The sequence below is a fragment of the Silene latifolia genome, chromosome 2 (assembly GCF_048544455.1).
Source record: "Silene latifolia isolate original U9 population chromosome 2, ASM4854445v1, whole genome shotgun sequence".
NCBI lineage: Eukaryota > Viridiplantae > Streptophyta > Magnoliopsida > Caryophyllales > Caryophyllaceae > Silene > Silene latifolia.
The window spans coordinates 196,337,778-196,349,820 of NC_133527.1; the positions used below are offsets into that span (position 1 = coordinate 196,337,778).

At 34.4% G+C, this 12,043-nt stretch overlaps 2 protein-coding genes across 4 annotated transcripts; one reads left to right on the forward strand and one right to left on the reverse strand.

Moving 5' to 3' along the window:
- Window positions 1-3,437: 3,437 nt before the first annotated feature.
- LOC141644247 (protein PLASTID REDOX INSENSITIVE 2, chloroplastic-like) lies at window positions 3,438-10,682 on the forward strand. 3 transcript variants are annotated; one of them, XM_074453717.1, is made up of 4 exons: window positions 3,447-3,726; window positions 3,820-3,918; window positions 8,678-8,872; window positions 10,474-10,682. In XM_074453717.1, exons 1-3 carry the CDS (start codon window positions 3,505-3,507, stop codon window positions 8,864-8,866), a joined length of 510 nt encoding a protein of 169 aa, XP_074309818.1. In that variant the 5' UTR covers window positions 3,447-3,504; the 3' UTR covers window positions 8,867-8,872; window positions 10,474-10,682. The 3 variants fall into 3 exon arrangements, with proteins under 3 accessions (XP_074309820.1, XP_074309819.1, XP_074309818.1); XM_074453719.1 differs by lacking the exons at window positions 8,678-8,872; window positions 10,474-10,682 and adding an exon at window positions 6,952-7,082 and having other exon boundaries at window positions 3,438-3,726; XM_074453718.1 differs by lacking the exon at window positions 10,474-10,682 and having other exon boundaries at window positions 3,444-3,726; window positions 8,678-8,878.
- LOC141644248 (uncharacterized) lies at window positions 9,336-10,480 on the reverse strand. Its single transcript, XM_074453720.1, has 3 exons — window positions 10,176-10,480; window positions 9,890-10,017; window positions 9,336-9,757 (listed from the first exon to the last, which is right to left on the reverse strand). Exons 1-3 carry the CDS (start codon window positions 10,447-10,449, stop codon window positions 9,659-9,661), a joined length of 501 nt encoding a protein of 166 aa, XP_074309821.1. The 5' UTR covers window positions 10,450-10,480; the 3' UTR covers window positions 9,336-9,658.
- Window positions 10,683-12,043: the final 1,361 nt, after the last annotated feature.

Consider the following 12,043-nt stretch of genomic DNA (forward strand, 5'->3'; position numbering starts at 1 on the left):
CCCATGTCATGATACAAATTATACAATGATTTTTGCGTAAACATAAAAATTAAGCAAAATATCATAAGGGCAGTAATAATAATAATTTAGCACGTCTAATTTATTATGTACAGAGTGTATGTATGGCATGCAGATAATCATATTTAAAGATTCTCCTATGTTAATTAGGTGTAAATATAATTTGAAATCAATAATCTTTGAAATGTTTTGTCCCCAAAAATTGATACATTTATTTATCTTAGTGTAAAGTTAGTTTAGCTAGAGTTTTTCATAGAATAAGTAAAGATTATAATGTAATCCGATAGGGACGTAAATAAATTGAACCGAGTGTTTATATATAAGTAATAAGTTGGACCGCAAATGTCACCTATTTCAGATAACAAAATCATTGAAAATTTTAATTTTTAATTGAGATCGGAATTCATCATTAATAAAACCAGTTTTGTAATCCCATTTACCCAAACTAACTCATATTAATTTCAAAGTTATTCGAGTTTATATTCTGGACATAGGTTAAATTCTCTCAACAAGTGTTTGTTAACGACATTAATGTTATTCTTCTTTATAAACAAATTCATGTATAATAAAAAAATTAAAGGCCGATTCATGGTGTAGTTAAACTAGTTCAAATTAAACAAATAAGCAAATTTACTCAACTTAATTCAGGTCACGTCAATTTGAGATCAGGTCCTTTAAAGAAGTTGACTATGGAATATTAAGCAATTTAAAGTAAAATGGATCGAGAAAACTTTCGTCACACTTTAATTTTACAATGTCGTCGACCAACGTTTCATGCATGAATCTTAGGTCAATTATCATCTTAAATTAATGTAATATATTATCTTAAATTAATTTAATTTAATAAATAAAAAAAGAAAGAACCAAAAAGAATGTATATAAAAATGAAAGTAGGTAATGAAAACAAGTAGATAGACAAGAGGAAATAGGGAGGAGCGTGGGGGGAAGAAGAGGAGCGGATGTTGCACTTGTTTTATTGTGCAAATGCGCATGCATGACCCGCATTTGGACCTCCTCCTCCTACTCTTATTTTTCATGTCATTTCAATTCCCAAAGAGTGCTTCCAAAAAGAGTCCTCCCTTCAATCATGCATTACTCTAATATCTCTTCTCAATTTGAGATGTAATAACTTACATAATGCACATTGTGACATTGATATTCGTATTATTGTAAAACCGCTTGTTATTTAATTTGATTATTGCCGATATTTGGGAATAAGGTGATCATGGATCGGGTCGGGTTGGATAAGGGTACAGGTCTCAAGCCATTATCTGACCCTAGGGGTTTGACAGGTTAGGGTCGGGTTAGTTGAGGTTGGGCCTTAATAACCTGGCCTATTGACAAGTTAAGCACAGGTCGGTTTACTAAGTTTTTTTTTTCTATCTAAAATATTCATTAGTCTGGGTTTAGGGCGCGTTAGGAGCGAGTTGGGTTAGGTAAGGGTCTGGTCGATGAAATTCAACCCTAGTCTGGTCCAGTTGGGGGGAAGGGTGACGGGTGACCTGACAAGCAGGTCATGGCGAGCCAAGTTGACTTGTATTGTTAGCCGATCACCTTTAGTAATACGAAATAACTGATATTGCTTATATTTATTTTATCGATACATGTGTATTTGGTATTAAAATATTAAAATACAAATGTATTTACCCTTCAATGATATTAGAAACAGAATATAAGAGTAGTTTAAAAAAAACATCAATGACTTTAAATTTAATTCTTAAGATGCTTATACACGTTTTTACGAATCCATGAGAAGATGTAGAAGCAGCAAAAGGCAACAAAACAAAAACCAAGATCAATTGCTCAAATCACATGGACTCCTATGAGAGAAAGCCTTAAGAAGGTGGGCTACTGTGAGACTTCAAATGGGCCAATATAGCTAGATCTCAACTCTTAAGATGCTTATACACTTTTTTTTTTTTTTTTTAAAATGAAACTGAGCTAAATTAAATTGAACCGAAATAAAATAAACTGAATTTAAATTTGTTGAGATAAAGTGAGTTGAACTAGGCTGATTTAAAGTGAGATGAGCTGAGCTAAAATGAGCTGAAGTGAATTTAATGAGAGCTGAAAAGAATAAGGCCTTTCTTAGAATAGAGAATATAAACCCATCTCATTTTAAAAGGGCGGCTCAACAAGTTAATTTTTGAAATTCGCGTCAAATATCGATGGTGTTGTAGTTTAGACTAAAGAAAGACCTGAACAATGTGGCTTATCGGCTCGGCCGGATTCCCATCCCATCTCACCCAGGCTCGGTAAATATAAAAATAGAATAAAGGAAATAACCCTAAAAGGCCCCGGGCTAGGCCAGACAATATGGAGTCCAGCTTGGTCAGGGTCAACCTGTCGTGCTTAGGCCACTAGCCTCTAGCCAGACCAAGCCTTGCCCGGCCCATGGTCACCTCTAAGCATTGTTGTCAGAATCGTGATTCGATCCAACGATTCTACGATTTTACGATCCAAAAATGCTTGACCGATCCTGGATCCTACGATTCTATCATAGTTGTAGAATCTCACGATCCTATTAATTTGAAAATTTCTAGAGATGAGATCATAATACGATCCTACGATTTTACGATCCCACGTTCCGATTCCATAATAAAAAAAATAATTTATATTTTTATATAATGACACCGTAAAACCCAAATTTCGTGTATGTTGTTCATACAATGATATTAAAATCATTAATTACCAATATTTTATGAATAAATATTAATAAATAAGTGTTTTGATTTTCAATTATATGTTTTTACCAAATGAAAAATTATATTTAGTGAGTTTGTAGAATCTTGCGATTCTACGATCCGATTCTACCGATTCGATCCTACCCTCCCCATCGATCCAAAGTAGAATCCCGATCCTGACAACATTGCCTCTAAGTAAAGGGAGTTACAAAGATTTTTAGGCGTTCTTAGATCGAATGTCGATAACATTGTTGGGTTTGGCAAACAGCTGAATAACCACTCTATAAAGAATGTGTGCATCCAAAACTTGGTAATTTTCAATTATTTTTAATTTGAAAATTTATGACAATTATGTATGAAGTATATATTTATAATTCTGGTCAATATAATCAACAATACATTTAGATAAAATCTCGAAACTTATCAACAATACTAAACCGCAAAATTTTTTATGACAATTATGTATTACTTGCAATTTCTATTCAAGTTGAATTAAATTTAAATTATGGAGATCTAATTTTACTAAACCTAATTAATTAATTTTTTTTTTCTTACCCTGAATGCCCAGCAAATAGTCAGGATTAGTTAATAAATTTTATAATAAGCTTTTTTTTTTATAAAAGTAATTATATTATCTTAAAAAAGCAATTATTTACTTATTAAATTTAAGTTTTTTCAAACTAATTTGATTATTTAAAAAGACGGTTAATCCTAAAACAAGGACTAAAAAGTCCAAAAATTCTCATATAATCGAGCCAACATACCATACCGATTACCGAGTCACGAATTAACGACCCCATAGATGGCGTCCCACACTTGCTCTCACCTCATTATTCCTTCAATCTTTCCCGCCAAATTTCCAACGGTCAATTTTCTTATCCTACGCACCCCATCTCTTATCTTACGCATCCCGAGTCACTCAACTCGCCGAACTCGGTCTCGTTCCTTCTCAATTCCGAGTCTCAACGGTAACTCGACACAGAAATACGTTTACCCCGACCCAATTCCCGCCTTCGCCGACGCCGTAATCTTTCTAATCCCACAACCCTCCACCCTTATTCTTCTCAATTTATTCTCTTAATTTCTGATGCAATTATGTTTTGTGTTCAAATTGCAGGAAAACCAGAAATTCAAGATTGCGCTTCGGAAAACGCTATTGAAAGATGAAGATGTTTTTGGTGATGAATTAGATGAAGTTGTTGATGTTTGTGCGAAGGTAACTATGCTGGAACTTCTGCTTTTATTGTAAATTGTGTTTATGCACACAAGGTGTTCGATGAAATGCTTGATTGAATTATCTGATTTAGATAACTAATTTGCTAGGTTGTATTTGATGTATGATGTTAAAGTGTCGTTGTCGTGTTAGTTAGTTAGTTAGTTAGTTAGTTAGTTAGCTAGTTATAGTTAGTTGGGAGCTGAGTTAGTTGGCTACTTGGCTGGTGGTTTATGAATTTGCTATATCGGTAGGGTAGCGGGAAATTCTGTTAGCTGTTGGGTATACGAATATTATAAAGAGAGACGGATGGTTCATTTGATTTTAAACACAATATATTTAATTTATTCCTTTTGATGTATCCCGGGTTTTGATCTTTACCACTCCCTGCTAAGTTGAGTTCTCAACTAACGAGCACTAATCAAAAGAGTGGAAATTCGATGAATACCTTTGTTTGTTTGGTTAGTTAGTAACCGATGGAATTAGAAGGCAATGAAAGAGATTATTGTTGTTATCGGTTACTTCCTCCGTCTCCGTCACAATCTTTTGTTTACCATTTATATTTTTTGCGAGGGGTAGTTTAATCAAAAGTAAACAAATGATTGGGATAAAGGTAGTAGCTGTGAGTATTCTGTATATCTTCTTTGCAGCAAGTTAGGAAAGAATACACATAAATTTATCAGCAAACATATCTCATCATTTCCTGTCCTTTTTTCTCGGAAATCCACTGTAATTTTTCAAACCAAACACGCAGAAGTGACATACTTCATCCTATTTTCTTCTTCTCTACTCTAGCATAAGAAGCTGAAGTACAACTTCAGCTGAATTAATTTTCTTCAATCGGTTCACATTTTATGATAGCACGCTCTTACACTTTTTTCCCCGGGAAATTTTAACTAGACCCGTGATTTGGTTAGGTATATTGAGAAGCTACCTACTTGAAGTACTGCATTTGTTTTCATAGGAGATACACCCCATAAAACACAAGGAGTTTAAAGCCGAGAACTCTAAGCTAGAAGAATATTCCACCATGATCGCTTTAGTGGGAGATTGAGAAGCTCTACCTATTTCCTCTGAAGTCTGAATGTTAGTTTTTTCTTCGTAGGGGATGCACCACATGCCCCATTAACTCTGCACAAACGTTTCAATTCTTATTAATACGACTAGCTAAAGTGATAGCTTTGTACATTTTTAACCGCCAAGGATCAAATGTAGCTTCTGCCAGAAAAATGGGTGGTTGAAAGTTGAAACCATATAATCTCTTGGATTTTATCATACAAATCCACCAATGATTGCATTATTATTGGTGAGCCAACTGTTAGCTTTCATTAGCAGAAAATCCAGCCCATTCAAAGCCCATCATCTCAGCTTAGAACCAATCACTAGTTTACTGGTCCATTAACCTTCAGGAGTTCAGGGTGCTACATGAGTCCAACCAATGAATCTTTGTATCATGTGATTGATTTGATCATTATTTGGGCTCTGATCATTAAGGCTGAAATCATGGGAACTATGATCAATAATACTTTTGGTCGGTATGATATCATTATCAAGTATTGACTTCTTGCACATGTTTAAATTGCAAAATCTGAGCAATTTTCTTGGATTTGTCTATGCAAAAATATTAACGCGTTTATCTTGTCTTATTAAGACGACTTGGCCTAGTGGCTAAAATAGAGGTATCATGGACACACGGTCCAACGACTCCCATTATTTGTTTGTATATGCAATTTGAATTACTTCCTTAGTTGCTCCTTAGAAATGCTATAATGATTAGTATTAACAATACATTTAATTACTATTATTGGCTCATGATTACGTAGTTCATGTTTTCATTCCTATCAGTGCAGATTGTTTATTCATGGTAACGCCCCACCGGTGATTCTTTTAGTTCTAAGCCTCTAAGGATAATGCCTTAGTTTATTGAGCATCTTAGTTATTTTTTGTAAGTTATAGTCAATGGATCTTTTCAGCCGTCTATGCCCAAAGATTGAAAGTTTAAAGCTTTGTGCTTTTGCTCTTATCACTTAGCGTATAAACGTATTTAAATTTTCAGCATATACCTCTTTTTGTTGCTAATACAAGGGTAAGACTGCGTATATCCGACCCTCCCTTTACCCCGCAATTTGCGGGAGCCATTTAGGCACTGGGGTAATGTTGCTATTGTACAAAACTTATAGGATGACCATAATAAGGCATTGGAAAAAGCTTCATTTACCTAAACAAGTCGTCAACTATTAATGATGAAGTTTATTTCTTGGGGGTTGTTTAATACTTTAAACAATGTCCACCAGCAATATGACGATTAGGAAAAAAATAATCATGTCAATGTCATTTAGGAGTAATGACGTTTGTAAATATAATTACGGAAGTTAAATATGATTAAATTATTGATTTGTCAAGGGTCACCGAGACAAAGAAACAGAAAATCTGGCTCTGAGGAAACTATTGTTGATCTGTCTCTTGGGTTTTGTTAAATTTTTAACTATTACTTGGTTTTCATACTGTCAGAAGATCCACCATTATTATCATACTTCAAACTTCTTGACTATTTTCTACCTCATACTCTTATTTACATGTGTAAAATATAATGTATGGTGTATGTAAGCCATGTGAAATGCTCCACATCTTTGGGCTCACATAATTAATGAAGGAATACTGTTTCTTGTTCAAAATTGACTCATGTAGGGGACACAACCATCAATTTTAAATTTCTAAGATCTTAACATCTTATGACTACATGTAGAAGCAACCATCAATATTAAATTTTAAGGACTTTGCTTTTTCTCTTCAAATCAGAGACATTTTTGTTTTTTTATTATATGTGTCCGTCTAAAAGATGGTACAAAATGGTGTTTTTGATTAGATTATCAAACTCCATTTTGGCTATATTTGGATGGTGGGCAACATTTTCAGCCCCTTTGTGGGTTTGTTTTCTTACTGATGTGCACTCTTTGAACCAATTGTATGTTAGAATTTTGTGGAAGTAACCAAGTGGGTTTCTGATAATTTTTCTCAATACTTAATTGATGATAGGCAGAGATTTGGTTAAGACGTATGATCGGAGGAGCTATTGTTCGAAAATTCATCCTTGTTTAAGTCCGACCTTACCAAGAAGTTGCTTTTAGCCTTTTTTTGCATAAAGGGAGCCAAGGCAAGACCTGTTTCAAACCCGAGTCATGAGTATGACCCTTAAATCACTTTACTAGCTAAGTTAACTTACGTTTGCATCAAGAGCGTGTTGCTGTTAAGGGTATAACCGTATAAACATTTGTTAAATCTTATTTCTTACCCACTCATAACCACAAAGGATTTACAATTTGATTATGCTGAATCCAATATTAATAAGATTGTTGACTAGTGTACTGTGTCAGGTACTTTCTATGACATGGATTTGAAAATGGGGCTCATGCATGCACCTGATCTTAGTTAGGGAGTTACTTTCTGATCTTAGTGACAAATAGATTTGTAATAACCTATAAACTATGTTTAGCAAAGGAAGACAAATATACTGTCACAAAATCTGTCAACTTTTTAGGAAGCAAAGTCAGGAGCTCAGTTCCTCCTCCTTTGCTAAGTTCAGACTAAAACTACAGAATAGATGCATTCATATATCTTATTTATAGATATATCTTATGTTTGTTTTTTGTGTTTAACTGATATTATTGGTGGGGTTAGAGAGGAAACAAAAGGAATAATACTGTTTCCTGTCAAGTTTCTTAAAATTTAATCCTTTTCATACAAGGGCAACTGGTGTAATGTCTTGTTACTTGTTAGTTGTTTCTGGGAACCTTCATTGATTGGCAGTTAGTACATAATAGGTTCTCACTGTCCCAGTACTCAGTTGAATTAGGGGAAATATGAAATGATTTACGACCAAACCTACGAGTTTGGGCGGTGATGCTGTTAATTTAGCTGTATTACTGCATTTTTCCCGGATTATGTCCTGACTATTGCCGATTGATATGATTGTTTGATAAATTTTGTATTAAGGATTTTGGAATGTGATATAATAGAGAAAAATGACTAACCAAACCGTATGTGTTTCTTGTATTGTGAAATACAGAGTAATAGTTAGTCGATGCAATTCTCGCCACAAGTTGTCATCATGGGGGGTCATCAGGAGATAATCCGAGACTGCGCAGTTAGGAAAATATAGATGAGAAAATTGCTGTTTTATCACTAACACGACTTGTGTGATGAAATGCCTGAGAATCTGAGATACATGCCATAAGGTTTAGATGAGTACAATAATTAGGAAACAATTGGTCTCCCTTAAGAAGGTCATATCCGTCTTTTAAAGCGGGTCAGGAACTATCCCATATAGATAAATAAGACCAGTTTATTGACATTCCTAACGAATTCTACCTTTTGTACCATCTATCTATTTGACCCGTTTCATGTTTAAGAAGGATATGCCCATCTTAAACAAGAATTCGAGATTAGGAAAATACAGAATTATACATAAGCTGTATGTACAGAAAACTTGACAGATTATGTGCTTAAGCTAACTGTTCCAAGGATCAATCTTGTCAGATTCCTGACATCTCTCTTTAAAATTCAAGATCATGTACACTTAAAAAGAGGACAATAAATGGTTTTTGGAATTTTATGGCTTGATTTGTCAAGCTTGATCTGTACTGTAAATTGACATGTTCATTCTTGGTGAATCACAGTAGAAAAGATTGATTTGACAAAATATTCAGAAATGGCAGATGGCTCACTTTCAATTAACGTACGTTTTTTTGCATGAAATTATCAGATAGTGCATGAATATTTAAGCAAGGAATATGGAGGGCCAGGGACATTATTGGTGGAGCCTTTTACAAATATGCTAATTGCTCTGAAGGAACATAATTTGCCTGGTGCTGCTCTTGCTGCTCGAGCATCCTTGCTTTGGGCTCAAAATCACATTGACCATGATTGGTTAGCCTGGAATTCTATCTCCTAAGATCAAGTAAATCATCTTCCCTATTTCGTTTTCCGTCTGAGATAATTCGATATTATTCATTTAAGAGATGGCCATGAAATTAACCAAAACATGAAATTTGACCATTATAATTCTGTAGATGAAAGACGGACTACTTTTGAGTTTTGAGTCTTGCTATACAAGAGTAGCTAAAAATTGTATAGGGAATTAGGGATGTAGTTGTGATGACCTATGTTACTGCGACATTTTACTTTGGTCACGTGTCGCGTGTTCGTCACTTGAAGTGTCCAAGACGACATGACACTTCGAAACTTTATTCTAGACCAAAAATTGAAAATTTCAAGGGAAAAGCCCTGTCCTACACTTCGATACATGCCGGACATGAGACTTCTCAGACGAGTCAGGGTAGCATAGGCGATGATATCTATTGTTGGATGTTGAACCTTGAATAAACGATGAGTATTACTCAAGTGGCTCAAAAAGTTCCGGGTGGCGCATAATGAAAATTGCATTTAATTATCGCTACTTCACATTAAAAGTGATCCTTGAACAGGATTGCATAATTCATGTCATTGACATTCTGGGAAGGAAAAACTTGTTTTATTACAAGCTTAAACTTGCAATCTTGCACAACTTCACCAAATTTGACTTTGAGCTTTTATAAAATTCACTCTCTAACTGTACAGAAGAAGTATTAGCGATAGCTTCCGAATTAAAGAGATTAACACTAATTTCTTGCTATGCATCTCTTTCTTCTTGGAATTCTTCATGGTTTATCACCAGTAAAAGCATGTTTCCCTTCCCTTTTCGGTATCAGTTAACAGTCTCAGAGATACTTTGCAACGACGGCCGCCATGTCTTTGATCTTGAGTTCATTGATCCTGACCGTAATTTTCTGTCTTGCTTTGAACCCTGCTTAAACAAATCCCAAATCACTCTCTTTGAATAATGATTTTTTTTTTTACAGATTTTTTTTTTTTTTTTTGTATAAACTCAAAAAAAAACTTTTTTCTTTTCTTTTTCACATGCTGAATTGAAAATTACCTCATCATTTTTCTCTGTTTCTGCTCTTTCTGCAGTCTTTTTTTCCTGATTTATTTGCAACTTATCTGCTGAGCTCTCAGTATTCTTCTCCTTTGCCAACTTTTTCGCCCTCATTACCTTCTTAACCTCTGTCACAACAAACAAAACTCTGTAAGTTCAATACCCATGATCATAAATTCCGTCAATCAGCGAGGAGCGAAAAGTCAAACAAGATTAATTGACTGAACCGGAGGAAGTATTTTAAATACAAAGCACTGTATATAACCTGGTCATGAAATTTACCAACCTTGAGAAGTAAGCAAGCGATAAGCGTGTCCGAGTATAAGCGTATCAGTAGGCCGGAGTAACTTAACCCGGGTATACCGGACCGTCTTTTTATGGTCACCAGTCTCAGCCGTCTCGCTATCAGAGACAGGTAGAGGGATGATAAGAGAGACATAATGACCAGGGTTCAACTTCATAACCTCATTAGCCTTAACTGCCCAATACATCCTATCTACTTTACCGTTTGGATGTTGTATTACTAATGCTGCTGCATCTACTGCTTGACAATTTCCCATTTTATTTATTTATGTGTTATTTAGGAAAACAAAAACAAGCAAGAAGAAGAAGAAGAAGAAGAAGAAAGCTAAGGTGATAAAATAGAGATGATAAATAAGTGAAGTTTTTTGTCTTTTAAGCTAAGAGTTAAGGCTGTGTATGTAGTTTTGTATTATTTCTACTAGTATGAAATTATGAATATTTCCTTGGCCAACTAACTTAGGAATGTGTATTGAGTACATGTGCTTTTTTATACCTACAAGTTTCCTTTCTTGGACGGCAATTTTGAGGTCAAATAAACTAATTTACAAATTTCTGTTTAAAATAGAGGTATTCGTTTTATAGTTAAAACGGATTAAATATTGTCCAATTGCATAGATGAGACAAAAGAATAATCTTGAATAACAAAAGTTTGTCCCTACCTATCTAAATAGCGTAATAAACTTGACCCGTTTTAGTTATAAAATGGATACCTCCATCTTAAATATACCTGTCAAAACGGGTTGGCCATGGGTCGAGTCATATGGGTTGGGTTAATTACAGGTTGAGTTAAGGTTAGAACTCAAAAAACGGATCGAGTTAAACCCTAAAATAACGGGTCATTTTGAAATTTTCGGATCTTAACCCTTAAAAAACGGATCAGATTTTAAAGTCGAGTCAGAATTTGACAGGTCTAGTCTTAAGGGAGACTGGCTTAAACTAGTTAAGGGTTGATTAGAGTTTGGTGATGTGGTTATTGTTTAATTACTTTATTAAGGATGATAATTAAGTAATCATGTTTTGGTCAATTGGGCACACCCAAGAAGGTGCCTAAAAATTAGCATTTGAAGTGGGGCCACATGGGTTGATGTCATCCAAAGTGGGTCTATTAAAATGGGTCTATATCGGCCTTGTGCCTTTGTCGATGGAAGTGGTCAAGGACTAATTGGTTGAATTATGATTGTAATCGTACATGCTTTCAAAATACTTCATGTGTATATTTATTGTTTTGAACATGACATCTATTATACCCGAACCTGTATCGTAATCTTCATAAAGTTAAGACATCGTTGATATAAATTTAGTATCAGTGTCTTAACTTTTTACGGAATATAAATTTACAACATCGTCGATATAAATTTAATATCAGTGTCTTAACTTTTTACGGAATATAAATTTACAACATCGTTATTGAAAATATTTTAATCTAGGGGTTATAAACAATTAAAAAGGCTTCAAGTATATATTCACTTCAACTATATTGTATTGTCCTTTCGACTCACTTATACCAAAAGAAAAAAAGCTATAACCCGTACACAACTGCTATATAGAGGCTTGCTCTTCCTCTCTACTCTAATCTCCTAGCGTTACATCCTTGCCATTAAAAAAAATATAAGTAGGTGTAGAGTTACTCACTCGATTCCTTAGAATGCTCCATTTTTCAAGGTTTGTTGAGAGGATTTGTAATATATAGACAATTCCAGAGAATCATAGGGAGTAATGTTTAATATAACGATATAAATTCAGGCGAAAACATGAGAGTGATCATTTTAACATTGTATTGAGGTAAATCGATAACATTTCAGCGAGATTGTAGAACAAAACGACCGGCACCGCAACCAAAAGTTGAGGTTA